We start from the raw sequence: 19,183 nt of genomic DNA, 5'->3' as shown, positions 1-19,183 counted from the left end.
TGTTCAGTTTTTGAATACATAATAACTATATTCATTTTGATAAACATATTTATAAACAAATAGTAGATATACCAGTGGATGCTAATTATTCAAGCAGTGTTACTAATTTATATCCTTACTATTATCAAAATAAATTTTTCAAATCCAGAATTATTTTCTTTGACTTATAGATATTTTGATGATTTACCAGTTCAGGTAAGACTAGGAAAAAAATCTAGTTTTCTTTTAAAGAGAAACCTAACTTAAATTTGTCAAACATGTACATAAATAATTCCACTACATTTTAAAGTAAGCAATCCTATACATCTATAATTCCATTACTATATTTTAAAAATGTTACATTTTTACACAGTCTATATTTGTCCTACTTTAGTGTTTGAACGAGTATGGAGCTTATTTTATTTTTACATCTTGGGTATTAGAATTTCTATAGGCTATAAAGTTTACATATGGAGTGGCTTATGCCAATTTTTGCAGCCATGATTATTTAAGTAATTATTTTTATTATTGGTGTTTTTGATAATGGTGAGGATACAGTCTAATCCAATCAGATCATTACATTTGAAAAGAACTCAATGTACTCAGATTTATTCAGGGATTAAATTAAAATCGTTGCAAAGCTAGTAGATGATGTGGAGTCATTTGATGAAATGGACAATTTGACAATATGGATGTGACATCACATATAAATACATACATACATACATATATATATACACTACATACTTGCAGAATATATACATTATTATACATACATATATACCTTATTGAAATTAAAATAGTAGGCACAAAATTAAGGTTGCTGCTGGTTTGTGTATGGCATCTTGGTTATGCCTTTGACCTAACTTAAGTTATTGTATCTTGAAATATACAGTATATTTAAAGGGTCTATATTGGTCTATTAGGTGAGAAGAAAAACACTGGCATTCATTGATTTTCAGAACATGACACTTCTGTACTATGACACAAAAATGTAATGAAAATGTTCAATAATTACCACAGTGCATAAAAACAATATGGTACATTATCAGTATTTTCTATTTACATAAATGTATAAATATTATATTTATTCTCCAGATCTAGCATTTATTCCTCTCTGTGTGTGTGTGTGTGTGCATTAATAGTAAAAGTTTAAATCCAAAGCAATGTACTTACTATCAGACTGGTTTCTGGTTGCTGCTCACAGGTGGAAGCAATGATGGGAAAAACAATGGATACCATGCATAATTAAAACATGCAAGCAGGCCAAAATAAGTATTAAAAAAGTATAAATACATAACAATTCATGCATAAAATCTCTGAAAATAAATTTACTTTCACACAAATTTTTGATTTTATTAAATTTTCATAACAGCTTTATTATGACTTTCTCACAATCATTGGTGAAATTCAAAAATACTTTACAAAGAATTTGATTAAAAGTGAAACAAAGAAATCAGAGATACAGCTTACTCTTTTTCTCTAGTGTCTGATTTCAGCAACATAATACTCATAAATAAATAAATATATTTATGTCAAAAATCTTCACATTATATTCCTAAATTTTTGATGTTAGTTAATAAAAACAAGATACATATTTTTGCACTGTTTTATTGTCATTAACCATCAACTAAAATTTTTCTGTATGAATGTAAGAAGTTAGCTTATACACAAATTTTTGTGTAATACTTATTTGTAGTTATTAAGAATCATATTATTTATTTATGAACATTAATTTATTATAATTTAGATACCAAAACTTTGCATATAAAGGATATAAACAGGAAGAAAAAGCTAGCAATTGTTAAAACAAAGCAAGAAGTATGTGATAAAAACAACAACATAAAATGCAAAATCTTTCCAACACAGCATCCTCATCTTATCACCTTTCATGCTAATTTTTATACAAAATAATCATTCTACAAGTGTAAAGTCATTTCACAAACATCTTCAGCTCTGAAATCTTGTATAAATACATGTATTCAAAATTCATCAAGGATTAGCAAAGCCTGCACAAACATACATCTGCTTTTATCACAAAGAACATCTTAAGAATTGGCATACAAAGTTCAACAAGATAGTATACTACAAACAATATGAAAATGTGTTGTACATGCTTGTGAGATAAAATCTATTCAAATGGAGGATACTGAAGTTTGTGCTATGAAGCCAACTCACTTTAATAAATAATGGTTACTTTGTTGATTTCCTAGCTGTTCACAAATATAACAAAATAGATGAGGACAATATGTGAAAAAAGAAACTGGAAGAAATACAGTATGATTGTATAAAACACAAAAATTTGTCTCCTAAGATATGTAATGATAATGGAAATTAACAGATTAATTCAACAGAACTAGTTTGTAACTACACTTCATATGCATTAGAATTCACAGAATATATTACATGAAAAAGTTAAAATAATTATTTTGTAAATACAGATATTTGGAAATAATGTTAACAATTATTTACATGTACTGCAAAGATTGGGGTGATGAGCCTCTAATACTGCAACTAGAATTTCGTTCAACCAATGAAGGTACATTGCAGCATGCGTGGAATATCACAAGTAGCATGACATAGCCTTGACAAAAGTAGCATCACATTCAGAAATAAATATTTATAAATTTAGTTAACATAATTTTTGTACAAGCCTATATTATTATTATGCTAATTGTACTGTTTAACAATCCCCTTTTTTTACAGTTCATGTAAAAATGCATTAAGAACAACTTACTGAAAGTCCTGATGATGTACTAACTCTTGGTTTGGAAGAGGCAACATATGCTAAGTACTGGATTACTTTCTTTGTATTCTCTGTTTTTCCTGCTCCAGATTCTCCTCTTTAAATACATTAAATACTATTTTATAATAGAAAAATTCTCTGTATAGAGATTACAAAGTATGTTACTATTTGGAAGATACTTGGTAGTGACATACTTAGACTGTTTGCCTAATATATTGGTATTTTCATGATAACAGTTCATTATATACAAGTTTACTGCTACAGAGCATATGTGTAATAGTAAGAATGTTAAACAACATTATTACCTGATATATTGCACTTTATTCCATATTACAGGTATGAAGCACATTGTTACTATGTATGTAAATTGATATTAAATATCAAGTTTACATGAATACAATTACTTAATTGGTGAAGTATGTTACTTTACTGGGTGACTGTAGTACTGTTACATCATCATAGCATTGATAATATTAAGCACATTATTCTTTATTGACATGACTTCATAGTAAGAATGTTAAACAACATTATTACCAGGTATGAAGCACATTGTTACTATGTGTGTAAATTGATATTAAATATCAAGTTTACATGAATACAATTACTTAATTGGTGAAGTATGTTACTTTACTGGGTGATTGTAGTACTGTTACATCATCATAGCATTGATAATATTAAGCACATTATTCTTTATTGACATGACTTCATAGTAAGAATTCATAATAGCATATGGCTACATGGTAGAATGTCATTTAGCACATATCAGTTGACAGGTTGCTATGCTATGCAAGGAGATGATACATTACATCCAGAATATAATTACAGCATAGACCTTTATACAGAATATAACATACCACATGGTAGAAAATATAAAACTAGAAGGTAGATTGCTGTTGTACATGCAACTGTGTTATCCAGCAATTAAATACATGGTATATAAAACTTGTGTCCTTTATTATAATACTAGTAAATGTACCTGAAAATGCCAGGTTTTGAAAACTGTTAAGCTGTAGTACAGGAACTTTTTTTCCAATGCAAAGGTACCTGTTATATGTACAGCATCAAACATCACTTTTGTTTGGCTTTAGTTTCACTTACTTTGCCAATAAAATTCTTGCTGAAATGAGTTTTCACCTGTGATAAAAACCAAACAAACTTGAACCAGTTGTCCAACTTTTCATTCACTTAAACTTGATCTCCGAGGAGGAGGATTTATCAAACTTCATTGAAATTGGTTTAGCCAGTTCCTTGCAACACCTTGTGATACAAGATGGATGCTCTCCTTTTACAAATTTACGGTAAACTGCCATCCAGCATATCAACAGGTAATCAGTATTTAACTACATGACCAACTGCTATCAGTATGTAACTAAGCAAGAGCTTGCTTTGCTATATGTAACTATAAGATATTCATCACATACCAAATGGTTCATTGATGTACAGCATGTTACTAAATGATAGGCTGTTTTGCATCCTATAAATACATTGAAGACTGTTATCCAGCATATCAACAGGTAATCAGTATTTAACTACATGACCAACTGCTATCAGTATGTAACTAAGCAAGAGCTTGCTTTGCTATATGTAACTATAAGATATTCATCACATATCAAATGGTTAATTGATGTACAGCATGTTACTAAATGATAGGCTGTTTTCAATACTATAAATACATTGAAGACTGCATATCAACAGGTAATCAGTATTTAACTACATGACCAACTGCTATCAGTATGTAACTAAGCAAGAGCTTGCTTTGCTATATGTACCTATAAGATATTCATCACATATCAAATGGTTAATTGATGTACAGCATGTTACTAAATGATAGGCTGTTTTCAATCCTATAAATACATTGAAGACTGTTATCCTGCATAAGCAAGTTTAGTTTATTTTGTCAGCTATAAAATAAATATTCTGCATTTCAATATAAAAAAAAGTGTCAGGTAAAATATTTGATCTCACATATTTTCATATAAATGATGATTGATTTTACATATAAACATACATAGTTTGGAAGTTGGAATCTGTAACAGTTTCTTGTCAGATAGCAAATTATAAATATTTGGTTTTTGTGAAGAAATTAGCAATTTTGTTAGCTAATTGCCACCACTCATGTGGAGCTCAACAAGTAGCTTTAACATACACACATAAAATATTACAGCACATTAATATTAACCTATTTGGTTTTATTGGGAAAAAACAGCCTTTTACGCAACAGATTAATTGAACATATTAACATTAATAAGACTTTTTTGTTCCATTTGTAGATGAGTAGAAAATTTTCTATGCAATAAAGAACTAGTTCAGGCAAACTGTAAGTGCAGATCACAATTTAAAATTTGTATTTAGTTAAAAATAAATTCTTTGTGTGCTAGAAGACATTCAAATTTTAAGTGTATAACTGAAACACAATAAATTTTACAATGTTATTTTATGTTAGCTATACAAACACTGCATTACAGAAAACATAGTTAAGGTAACCTACTAGTTCCTAAATTTTCCAAATCACGACCCCCCCCCCCTGGAGTAGCCAAACGATTTTCTGGGTCCAATGCTTAACAGAAGGGGGGGGGGGGGGTTGTCCTAACATACTTCAGTAAAGTCTAGTAGTGTTCTTATATTACAAATTTTTTGGTTTGTTTGTTTAAAACATTTTAAGATCATTATTTCATAAATAATTTTACATTGTCTTGACTGAAAACCACCATGATACCTTTCGTAGCTCACAGTGGGTAGTGACTCGCAGTTTGAGAACCCTGAGCTAGCCATCAGTAATGCATGATACTTACGTGCAAAGAATGGACTGATCTTCTCTATCTAAAAAAGAAAAATATTCTTATTTACTATTATTACTTTGCAAATAGTTGATAATTATATAAATTAAGCAACATACGTTTTAAAAAGCAATTTCTAAAGTAAAAAGTTAAAACATATTGTCTGTATTGTTATAATAATAATAATAAGTCAAATGACTGTTAATACTAATAGACAAATATGTGATGTTTTAAATAGCAGCAAAATTAATGATCTATAAACATCTTTCATCGCTCAGTGTTACTAACAAATACAAAAATGTGTAGTTTTACAGAAAAAGTGTGAAGTGATAACATAAAACACAAACAGTTAAGTAATTTTGTTAAAACTCATTTTTAAACTATTCACATTGACAAGTAAGGAACTGTGTAAGAAATGAACTAATAACTTTTGTATTTGTTAGTAACATTGAGCAATGAAAAATGTTTACAGATCATTAATACTTATCTATTAGTATCAACAGTCATTTGACTTATTATTATTATTATTATTATAAGAATACAGCCAATATAATCGAATTCATTATCTTTTAATACAGTGTATAATTTTGATAAAGTACTTAATTATAATCATACTGAAATTAAATAAAAACTGATATTTTTTTTCTTTCACTTATTTTTGCTCCATGTTGTTCAGCAATTCTATCATCGTCATTTAATATTAACTTAATCTTCTTTCATAACATAAACAATCTTGAAATTTAATTTCTTATCAAGAGACTACTTCAAGTTTAAAAAAAAATTAATTATCAAAATAAACATTGACCAACTATGTTTTTAAAATATAACATTACTTGTAAAATCAACCTTAACACACATTTGCACTGCCAGTGGCCTTTGTATTTTTCGAACTTAGAGAAATTTTTAAAGAAAATACAAGTTTTGTCTATTGAATTTGAAACATCAAAAGTTGATGGTTAGGAAACAATTCAATTTTTAATGATTTATTTTTCAATTATGCTATCACAGAAAGTATAAATAATTATAGCATCTATGCTTTCAAACAGATGTTCCTACAAATTTTGATTTGTTTTTAAATTTCAGGAGCACCCTATATTATAATCTCTAGAATTCATATGATGTGATTGAAGGAAACAGTTCAAAAATATATTTTCTAATGCAACTTTATTTCAACTTGAGAAATTATACTTGTTCTATTACTTCATAAAAGTTGCAGTGAGATACGAATTGAAAATATTTCATTCTCTGTTCTAAACTCCAAAACACCACCTTACAGTCGTTAGGTTGCTTCGTAGTAGATGTTGAACACTTAAAGTTAACAACGGTTACAATTCGGCCTCTAATGGTTATGTCAACAATTATCTCTGGATTCATTAGACCATCCGAGAAAAGGAAGTGTTAATAAAATAACAAAGCAAAGAAACTAATAACGTATACATCAGGTGTCGTGATCTCCTCGTTTCCCATGCCTCGATCACAATGGGTCAAACCCCAAATGTTCATTAATTAGATTGTGTCCGTCGAAATGAGGCACGGAAGTACTGCGCTACAAACTTAAACCGACCTCATATTTTACTTATACTTTTCCTGCCTTTCTTATTTCACTTCCTTTATCGTTATTTATGTTTTATTTTATTAGTTTTCCTCGTTATTCTGTTGCATGCTCAAATAAATATATGCAGGCACTATCAGGTCGGTTCAAAACATGAGTTGTCACCCAAAGGTTTGCGTTGTCAATCTTTGCTTCAATCGAACTTTTAAAACTTATGAATGAAAGCAAAGAAGAATATATGTCAACCTCCCCATAATATTTGCCGATGAGGCCTTTCGACGGACAGAGGTGAGGTGCTTTCTATTTAATTACACGAATAATAGCTGCTGTGGTATAAACTTGATTACATGATTGAACTGTAATTATTGTCATTTATATTTCTCATTTACAAATCAGAATTCGGGTAAAGTTTTCTTTCTTTTTTTTACACCAAATTATTTATTATTTTGACTTGAATTAACTTTTATCATCATCTAGAAATGGTGAGCCAGAAAGTTTGTCTTTGTTCTCAGTGTGGGTCAAGCAATTATAGTGTCAAAGCGAGAAATAATTACATTAGTAATTCTCAGAACTTCAGTGAAAGCAAAAAAGAATACGTAATTAAATGTTGACTCCATTATATTTGCCATATTCAGTGAGGACGAGGCCTTCTGTCAACACTGGAACTCATCAAGCCAGCTGGGATACGATAGGCACAGTTGTGGTTGAGGCGCTATTTATATCATATATTCTCATCAATGAAACCGTTTGGGGAATTTTGCTTGTGAATGGAGGGGCCATAGTTCACTAAAATGTCACAGAATTCTGGTATCATCATCCTAAGAAACCTTTGTTGGGGGCATTTTACTTTCTTGCTAGTTCTTTTTTTACATCATTATCTTTTATTAATAATTACACTTACAGTATATCGTTATACGTTCTAATTAACACAAACTGTACTTAGAATAATGATAACATTCCAAATTTGTCGGGCTAATAACACAATTTTTATTTTTGGGCCATTCATGTGTTAATATAACAGTTTTGCACCTCTAAACAAACTTTGGACATCAAACATTTTATTTATAATAAAAAAGGTGAAACTTCAGCTGTCAGGCGTTATAAGGAAGTTGCGCTCGTATGTTACGGCCTCAAGCCCCTTGTCGAATATTCTGACGAATGTAGGTACTATAATCTAAATAAGAAATGTATATGCCTAGCTGTATCTGACACTACTTTTACGGGTGAAACTATTGGCACTAGTCAAATGAATATGCAATGATTTTTATCACGGTTTTCGCAAGAAAACGAGAACATACTCTTTAGTTGTAATAGATCGTTCATGCTCTATTTACTCTTCACATAGGATGGTTCTAGGGTCTCATTGTTGGGTGGGTGGAGCTCCTGGATGCGACGATATATTAAACATCGTATGTCACCAAGCTGTTAATGAGATAACTCAATAGATTTAGACGGCACTACACATCCGCATTTGACACTTTGTACATTTTTTTAAATTTTGATTAAAATCTAGGAGGGGGGGGGGACAAAGGAGACTCCCTTGGTTGTATATATCAACATTGACAGCAATGAATTTTTTCACGACAATTTAAAATTCTACAGTAGAACATATACCTAAGATTACTTGAAAAAAAAAAGAGATTTGTGTAAAAATTTGTCTGAGAAAAAATAAATGCGAAAATTATAATGGAAAGGTTGCACCACACCCATTCCCCTCCCAAGCTCCCCTCCTGAAGTCCGAATGCTGTACCTTGTAACATATTCCTGTAGGATGCGTCTGTGACTGCGAAGATGTGAGGCGGGACCTCGTGGCGTTTCTTCCCTTTGTACAGTTCGATGACTTTCTTTGTATAAATGGGTAGCCTCTTGTAAGGGTTGATGACAACACAGAACAGCCCTGAGTAAGTCTGCACAAAATAAAACAGAAGTAATCAAGTAGAAAAACAAAAATCGACTTTTATACACAAGTCTTACCTTTCGGTCTTTTTTTTTTTAAAGTTGTACTAATCTTATATAGAAATTATTCATTTTGACGATACTTTAAATATTTGTTATATATATGTACACACACACATTTATTAGTAATATCTCCATGATATTACAATTTTTTACTGTTCTAGCTATCTATATATCTTTCTTACTACTTGCATACATTTTCTTATGCATGTTTGGGCAGAAATTGAAAAAAAGTGAAGCCTTAGTCACGAATACTGACTGAATCTACTGAGAGATATTAATAATACTTTCCTATACTACCATTTTCATTCCATATTCGGAAATACTGAGTAGATAGCATACAAAGTCACGTGTAATTCATAAGATAAGCAAGTATCTGGAATTGACGTTTGTCGGTCCCACGCATCCACTAAGAAATTTTGATCACAAAAGAAAGCAGTTACAAACTGACAACAGCAGTTTCGTTAACCACAAATAATCCTTGACAAACGGCTTATACGTTCCATTAATTTTTATAAATAATCCTTGCAAAACGGCTTACAAGTTCCATTAATTTTTATAAATAAGCCCTTTTAAGATCGCTAACGTATTTATACCAGTTATTAAACTTCAGAGAGTGTAATATTTTCTCAAAGATTTTATTATGGCCACTGAAGAGACCGAAACCCGAATTTTAATGTTATAAGCCTTGAAGCTAATCGCTCAGCCACCGGAGGCTAACATTACTAGTTTATCTACAGTATGAATCTTATTAAATGGATTTCGAACTATTAAAAACAAACTACATAAGAATAAAATTAAAACTTTTTGCCTTTAATTCAACTTTGTTTAGTTTGTGTTTTCAAAGCAAAGCCACATTGGGCCATCGCGTGGAATCGAACTCCGGATTTGATTTTAGCGTTGTAAGTCCGTAGACTTACTGCTGTCCCACTTGGGGAGAATCAACTTTTCAAGCGCTTGTTTCGTCACTCAAATAACTTCAGTTTACTTAGAACATCATCTCGAGAAACACAACTTTCTGATCAGATAGATTTGAAATCTCTTAATTACTTTTAATAGCTTTCGAATAACTTACAATATCAAGTACAGGAAGGTATGATTAACTCTTTAAAATGTTTCTGTTATTGTAATGTTTTGTTTATATGCTGTGTTTACGTGTACTTATAAAGATGTAAATATTTGTCACATGTACTAAAAAAAAAAATATATTTACATGCAAGTATTGAAAAACCTGTAGTTCTACAGTAATATTTTCTAACAGATAAGTATCGTCAAACTAATTATGATTTAGCAATATATATCACTTGCGTCAAAATATAGCTGTAATACTGAATATCTCATAAGCGCGAGTATTCCTTTCCTTGTACTAAAAGTCAACAATACATACTAACTCGCCAAACAATGTATTTTTTTTTAGGTTATCGAATGCGTGATATTTATTATCTACAGACTTTATGATAATCATCTCAAACATAACAAACGTCCCAAAAAAGTCGCGTCACTTTTGTAAATACTTCATGAATCAGACGTTATTTTTATACTTTTATATTTCTTTTGTCAACATGATGGAATCATTATTAATTAGTTACCTAAGCTTTCGGATATTTCCCTAAGTCGTCATTAGACAATCAGCAGTGGGATTACAATTAAACCACTTAGATGCTATACAGTCGTATCATAAAAAAAAAAAAAAAACGTTGGTAACATATTTGCCGTGAGCTTTTGAAGGATAAAAATCATTTACATTTACGCTGAGTCTGAAAGTAGGTTTAATGACTGGAATTATGAAAAAGGTACTTCCGAATGTTGGTAAAACATACAGCATAAAAACAATGAAAAAATAATGTTTTACTATACTGTTTGAAGCCAAAAGCTGTTATCATATCCACGCTGAACACAGTCTAATTATAATAAACCTCCTGAATCGTTCGTACATAGTAAAAACAAATACCACTGCTGTTTATTTAAAAAAACAACAACAATAAAATACGCAAAAAAGTCATATAGACAAACTGTATCCAAGTTTGTTCCGCTGAAAACAGTGAACACAGTATTATTCGAGTATTCCATACAATTAAAGCCTCCTTCTCTCAACACCGTACACTGAAATTATCTTGTTACGAACGCCAGCTGAGAGGTGAAAGTAAGCTGAGAATTTCTAGCAAATGTTACAAAACATCGAAATTTCAACAATTCTCGCCGTGAGGCACCCTCCCACGACGGCCGAACTTACACCTGCTTACTTAATAAAATTCACCCCCGCGGCTAAATATTCGTCACTGCCTGTTGTTGTCATCATGTATGTGTGTGTACATATAGCTTTGTAGTATAACATTAATAAAGTGTAAAATCAAACAAACAAAACACAAAATCGATACTCTTGAATGAATTTCTATCTTAAATTAAAAAAGAACTCTTTTAATGGTTAACAAAAAAAGTTGATTCATTTTTTTTCTTATTTAAAAAAGAAAAAAAAAAGAGTACCCTTCCAAGCTGTGTGGTGTGTCTATCTTTGTCTAGTACCTCCTTTAACCAGACTATTTTATTTTTTGACGTTAGCATGCCACTAATTCATATCTTACCGCTTCCCATTTAATTTTTTCAGATTTGACTGTCACTCCGTTACATTTTTTTTTCTGTTGGGGGGAGGGAGGCTGAACAAGATGCAATATACTTGTTGTAAGAGCCGTGGGTTTCGCTATAAATACTACCATAATCTTATTCGTTATTTACGGAAAACTTTCATAAGAAGAAATCCTGTTTGGGATGAATCTGTTAACTGTGAAGTCTTATTAGATGGGGAGGAGGGGGGGGGGATGAAAGAAAACTTGGATGAGTCTAGCTTACGAAAACTTTACATTAAGATTAAGACGATATCATGAAACATGGTAGTGGTTCATAATAGAGATCGCCATTTGTTGTTCTTTATTATTGTTTAATATTGCTCCGCCAACTTACAGCAGAAATGGTGTGAGTATCGTAGAATACCTGGGCAATATTATTATGCACATCAATGCGCATTGTATAAGGTAGTTTTCAAGTTTATTTGACTACCTAGCAAATAACAATGGTTGTATAACCGTTGACATACAATCGTTTTAATGTAGTGTGGTTAATATGGAGCCACATAATCTACTATATACATACGTATAAAGCTACGTGCACCATAGCGATTATTAACTTAATGTTGCAACTGCATGGTTGTCGCGTATAATTTGTTTATGTATAGGATTCTTGCCCTTTCGGACACGACGCTACTGACAGGATCTCTGTTACTTTTTATTTTATTTTTACCACTGCATGATCGATTTCGGCCATGTTACACAAACGTCTAGGCTGTATCACACAACATAAATCGTTAGGTCGTAGTTTAAAAGCTAGCATCAATCTCAGTTTAGAGCATTAGATCGGCAATCACGGAGATGGTTGATGGTACGTATTGAATTATAGCCAACACTGTGTGATTGCGGATTTTATAGGTGCTGCACATAGAATTGCCGTTCTTGAAGCTGACTACAAGGAGTAGCAACAATCGTGCAAGTAGGAAATGGCGATTCTAGGCGAAAATGAGCCAGAAATTTTGTAACTATATACTTTATTTAGAAAATATTTAATTTCAGATAAAGTATACAGCAGCCCACCAGAGTTTAAGGTCGTCACAGTGGAAGAGGATCGTAAAAGTGTCACGACTAAAACTCCATCAGAAATGGATGGATGGAGGGGGTATGCATATTAGTATAATCAATTTATAATTTTAATTAACACGTTTTCGACCTTTTAATATATGTAAAATACCACTTCGAGGAAATCTGGCCAGCTGCAATAAAACCGTGACCGTCCTTACTATGGCCAGCGGATGGGAGGAGGTAAAGGGGGAAATATAACAACTATAAGAAACATTTAAAATGCTTATTTGTATACATATGCTATTGTATGACACACCGTCTTCTTTTTACATTGAATATATATGCATGCAGCTATATAACGTTAAACAAATTCATATGGCTGTATGTATATACGGCTTTGTAAGTTAAAAAACAACTATAAAGCCATGCATACATACATACACACACACACACAAATATATAAATACATACATTAGCCAACATGCATTGCATGTATAAAAATCATGCGGTTACAAAATCCAGTCCATGCACCATTTCAGTATCGTTCAGTAGTCCCTCCAATACAGTGTTTACAGTCTCCAAATATAGCTATATAGCTACAGGGTATAAATATAGTAGCTATATATATTTTACAAGCATATTTATAACATGTGGTATATTATATTATGTGGCATCGTAGTGATCATACATGCAGTACCACTAGCCATCGAATCTGCATGAAGCCAATCCAAAGATTGTCGTTGTTTCCCGAGAGAGCATCATACACCAACTATATATTTCATTAAACAAAACTGTTTCAAATAGGACATTATTGCTACTATACAGATTTATGTCCAGATGGACATAAAATAATACTAAAGAAAGACACAAGATTATTGAAAATTATTAATTTAAAAAGGGGGAATAAGGATCTTCAAAAAATTACAGAAAAAGATATGTAGCTTAAAGTGAAAATGAAATCGCAAAAAAGTAAACAAACAATCTTAAGGTTTTAGACATAATATTGACATTATTCCCTCAAGCTACAAATCCCGATTTTGACTCTCCTAAATATTACAGCTTTTAGATATGAAGTCAAAAATAGGGATTTGTAGCTTGAGTAAATAATATCAACACTACGTCTCAAACATTAAGCTTATTTGTTTACTTTTATGCGATTGCATTTTCACTTTAAGCTACTTATCATGTTTATGTAATTTTTGGAGATTCCTATTCCCTTTTTTTAAATTAACAATTTGTAATAATCTTGTTATTTTGAGCAAACAAGGTAGTAACAGATAAAATGCCCTACGGTGGCTCAGCGGCAAGTCTCAGCTCAGCTTCGAGTTAAAATTTGGTAACCTCACACTTAAGAAATGTTAGAATGGCTAAAAATTCCAAACTAGTTTGGAAATATTGTTTATTTAATGCGCTGTTCTAGGTTCACAACGAGGATTCTATTGTTTTATTTCTGGAATGCTGATAACAAAAAGTGTACGATATTTATTTTAGCATCATTCTAAAGCAGGTATATAGTAAAATACACTTGCAAGCTTAAGCCAACGACGCAATATTTTCTATTTCATACGTAATGAACATCGTAGACTTATGAAATTACGCTTTCAGATACGAAAGAAATTCAAGTTGCTCAGATACTAACAAAAGCTATATACTATACGGCAGGCACTAATTACAGAACAAACCAGATTTGCAACACAGGTATTAATAAGGTTACTTATACCAGCTTTATAAATCAGGTACTAATAACAGGAGATACCAGCTTCACGAAACAAGTACAGATGGAAGTGTACATTAACTATATGCAAGTACATGTATCAAAGTAGTAAACTGGTACAAACGTTGAGAAAGCAATCTTAAGAAACAGATACACGTATTAGACAATCTCATACATAATGTGTACCTTTCAATTACAATATGTATATTCATACAAACAAGAGACTCAACCACTTTCCCTTAACTCACTCTATAATAACACAAACGCACATTCAGAGACAACTTCAACCACAGCCAAATATTACATGTACTTCGTCTTACGAATCACCTTTCAAGCAAATATTGTTCATATAACCTGAAACTTAATAACAATTATTAAGTTTAATACTATAGCTTTCATCAAGGAGTTAGTCCTTCACGTGATTTTTTGTTTTTTTTTTTGTTGTTTTTGTTTGGCATGGACTATTTGTTGAACACCATGAATTATAACCTGAGACTTAATAACAATTATTAAGTTTAATACTATAGCTATCATCAAGGAGTTAGTCCTTCACGTAGTTTCTTTGTTGTTGTTTGGCATGGACTATTTGTTGAACACCGTGAATTATAACCTGAGACTTAATAACAATTATTAAGTTTAACACTATAGCTTTCATCAAGGAGTTAGCCCTTGTTGTTGTTGTTTGGCATGGACTATTTGTTGAACACCATGAATTAAAACACAGTGACAGCATAACCAGTACATACGTATCTTTCGGCAAGTAAATATCAATGAATGAATTTTAACTTGTTTTGGAAATAATTATCATTATCCTATGAATAATCACGTGATTCTCAAAATAGGTAATATAAAAAGAAATAGTAAAATATAAACGCTCGTGCTTTTCTTTTTTCATATAGTTGATTTAATCTTATAGTATACATTTACATATACTAGAAGAAAGTATGCAATAAGGCACATGCCCTAATGAAAGATCACATGACTAGCCCAAAAAACCAGCAACTCCTAACTAACTCTCGCCTCTTGCAAGTTACTCCTTCCTTTTTAGCATTCCACTTCCTGTCATGGATAACATATCCTCTCTTCCTGCCAAAGTTACTTATGCTGCAAACTTTGAAAAAGTGAAGTGCACGCGAGTAACGTGCGTCACACAGACTATAGCGTTATAAACGTCCGAACAAAAATCATACACCACCGTCTACGTATTTCTTCGTCATAAATTTAATGGCGCCAGTATAGTATTTCAGACGGTTTATTTCGTTTATGCTTAAGCACAAAATTACACAATGGGCTATATGCCACGTGCCCATTACGGGTATCGAAACCCTATTTTTAGCATTTAAGCCCTCAAGCTTACCGCTGAGCCATTGTATGAGGGTGGGGGAGCATTGCAAACGGAGGTAAATTGTGTTCACAGTTGGGATGTAGAATTCTTATCGCCAGACGCCAGGGACAACAAGTTTTACCATTATAGTTTGCCCATTTAACAAGTAGTTTTTGTTCTCTCGTACCGTTAGTTCTATTGCTAGTAAACCTATTCGTGTAGATTTCAAAGGGGCCACGCAAGTTCCGCAAAATCCTGAACTGCGGAAGACTTATCACATACACAGAAACATTTAAATCCAAGCCTCAAACCAAACTATATACTCGAATAACATAACTCTTCCATTCATAACCATTCAGTCAGACACACACACAGTAACAAATGTATTTATATCAATGCTGCAACGATATTACTTCGTTGCTTTTGTTTACAATAGAAATTACAAAGAGCCTTATATACACACATTTTGCAATTATCTGTACAAAAGTATTACATCAGATGCGTACAGGCGATTACTAAGCTCTGAACAGCCCTGATGAGATAATTATGTAAAAACACATTTATTATTTTAGACGTACGTGCCAACAAATAGAGATCGCGCCAGCAAAACTGTAACAAAAGTATGTAACATTATGACATTTATACAAAAACATAAATGGTGTGATTTCAAACTGAATATATATATATATAAATAAACACTATTGTAATTCATGTCAATATTAAGTTAACCAGGATTTCTTTATTGGTTCGTGTGTGTTGTGTTTTAGATGCCGCATATATATATATATATATATATATATTCATATTTTTTTTGCGTGACACCCCTGTCGCACCAATCTGAGCTACCAATGGTACTTCATTGATTGTGTTCATTGTTAAATAAAAGCAAAATCCTAAAAGTTTTATTTACTTGTTTGTGTGTGGAGGCAAGTATGTATTTTTCAGACAGAAAAGTAGAATTTCCAAGCATTTTGAGTCTTAGATAATTTTTTCTTCTTAATTTGGCATCCCCTTCACTAGAGGTGTGTTTGATATCTGCGTGTTTCTGTTATATACCAATTTTTAAAACGTATATTTAGAACACTTGAGCAAAATTTTATATACTTATAACATGAAGTAAAATAAGGTCTTAAAAAGTCACTTTTCTTTGCTGACTTCCTACATTATTATAGTCGTTTATATTTCATTACTTTCCAGCCAAAGGGAAGTATATTCTTGCATCATAGCTATTCAAAAGTAAGCTTTCGTTTTGTTTTCACAAATAAATTAGATACCTCCTACTGGAGAAAATACTCCATCAGACATTTACCAAATGTGTATGTATAAAACTATCATCTGAATGCAGACGTGTTACATGTTTTATAGCTTAAAAACCAGTGTTATATCGATTTGACACAAAGCTCTAATAAATTGTTTCACTCAGTTACAGAGAACAATTATTCACCAGTGCTACAAACTTTTCTATTTCTAGATAGAGACGTGTAACCTCAAAAGCCTACAGAATATATTTAGTTTTAATGTCAGATTGTCTTATAATTCTGTTGCGTCAGCGAGGTCACGTGACTAGTATCACGCCACTTCTCTCGAACCTTCGTGAATGCCCTAGCATTTACTAGATTGGGGGTAGCTGATATATATAGGATGGTCACAACGTGACGGGAGAATGTGTGTGTAGGTAGTGAGTAATTGAACTGCAGTCAGAAAGTATTGTTGAAGTTAACGTTCGTTGTTATAGCGTTTGTTATAGAGCGACTGTTGAAAATAAGTGTATCGGTAAAGTTATATTCAGAAAGAATAAACCAGTTTTATTAAGAAAGGACTTGTGTCGCTAAAGTTTCGTGGGAACGAAGTTACGGAAAATCAACTAACGAACGGAGACGTAACAATTCAATTCAGCTTCCCTCAAGTAGCTTATAATTTTCATTTTATTCATCATCGACACTTATGAGGACTGCTTGCATGTTTTATCCGCAAACTTAGCGTCATCAGACAGGTTTCTTACATATTTTCTAGCAAAAAATGGATAATATTAAATGTCTGCTTCAAAGATTTAGATAAACCGGAAACCAATGCTTTTCAATGCGATTTTAAAACACCTGTTACTGCCGCTATCAAATATCAAAATTTAATATGTATACATTTATTACCACACAGACCACACTTTATCATATATACTTTCAAGTCTAACACTATATTTTCACTTTGCATGAAAATGAGTGAGCCTGTTGAAAGTCCGACCCAGAGAACTGGACATCAGCTTATTTTAGTGCCGGTGGGTAAGCGATAATTTATGGACGTACAACGCTAAAATCCGGGGTATGATTCCCCGTGGTGGACAAAGCGTAGATGGCCAACTGTGCAGCTTTGTGCTATAAATAAAAAGTGCGTAATATATACTGATTTTTATCATTCTTACTACTCATTCGTTTTAAGAAACTTTTTCAGTTTAAACATTTCCTTCGTCAACCCATCAGCAGTTAGAAATTGATATATTCATATTTAAATACCCACATCATTTCACACAAACCGATATGATTCTCGATAACACCTATAGTTATACTTAACAAGCTTATAATGATATTCTCTACCAACATAATTCTCAACACTATATAAACATACTTCATTATAATTGTGTTTACCAATGCTCTATGAACCTGTGTTTAAACATTAATTTCATGCTTGAGTGTTTTTAAAGGTATATTTATTAACATACAGATACCGCGTTAATCATTGAAATGGATACATTTCCACTCAATAAGTCTATAGTAAATATTTACACAATAAACAGATTGACAATTCTGTTGATTGGCATAAAGAATATATTTGTAAACACTACTTTATAAAACCTAAATAGAGATCCTTGATAGCATGACAAACTAAGGTACAAAAACATTATCTATAAAATGTAAAATAACTATAGCATGTGCATGAAATTCAAAAATGCAAGAAATGCATGTTTCACGTAGAAGTTTAGGACAGCGAGCTCAGCCTTAGACCACAGATCTTTCTCAACTGTACGTGGACATCGAGTTTTAAAGTTACGTTTAAGCAAACCAAAGGCACAAAAGTCTATTGGAGACGAATTGGGGAACTTGCCAAGTATGTAGTCGAATAGAACCACTGTGATCAGTTTTTTTAGCCATCTTTTCTCACGAAAACAATCGTAACTGAATTTCGAGGTGTGGCTTGTGAACTTTTGGCCTGCGAACTAATCAGCTTCAAATCCTTGTATATTATTTTGCTAACTGTACTGGCTCATATGACCAATTTTATCGCAGTAGCTTTTTTTAGTCAGAGGGTATACTTTCGTAACATAGCTTTCATTTTACAGATGAGGTGGTTGCTCCGGATTGGCTTGTGGTATGGTTATGGAACTAACTATACTGTTCTAAATGTTCTGCAATGGGAGTTTTTCTGATTGCAGGAACAACATGGAAGCCCCTCCCCTTCTTCGAAATGTTGCCCTAATAGGATTATATATATATATATATATATATATATATACATAT

General features: G+C 31.9%; 1 protein-coding gene across 7 annotated transcripts in view; it reads right to left on the bottom strand.

The window, feature by feature from the left end:
- The window catches only part of LOC106461222 (myosin heavy chain, non-muscle-like), an 88,560-nt gene that overhangs the window by 51,292 nt on the left and 18,085 nt on the right, over positions 1-19,183 (bottom strand). For 6 of the 7 annotated variants that reach the window (XM_022388085.1, XM_022388083.1, XM_022388084.1 and 3 more), the window contains exons 2-5: positions 8,805-8,961; positions 5,518-5,545; positions 2,717-2,822; positions 1,156-1,176 (exon numbers count right to left, since the gene is read on the bottom strand). In XM_022388085.1, the coding sequence (XP_022243793.1) occupies positions 1,156-1,176; positions 2,717-2,822; positions 5,518-5,545; positions 8,805-8,961 (312 nt within the window). The remainder of the gene's footprint in view (positions 1-1,155; positions 1,177-2,716; positions 2,823-5,517; positions 5,546-8,804; positions 8,962-19,183) is intronic. The other variant, XM_013921020.2, reaches the window with a different exon arrangement.

Source organism: Limulus polyphemus, unplaced genomic scaffold (assembly GCF_000517525.1).
Source record: "Limulus polyphemus unplaced genomic scaffold, Limulus_polyphemus-2.1.2 Scaffold917, whole genome shotgun sequence".
Classification (NCBI taxonomy): domain Eukaryota; kingdom Metazoa; phylum Arthropoda; class Merostomata; order Xiphosura; family Limulidae; genus Limulus; species Limulus polyphemus.
The sequence above is the reverse complement of the archived record's forward strand: the minus strand, read 5'-3'. Positions and strand labels throughout refer to the sequence as shown.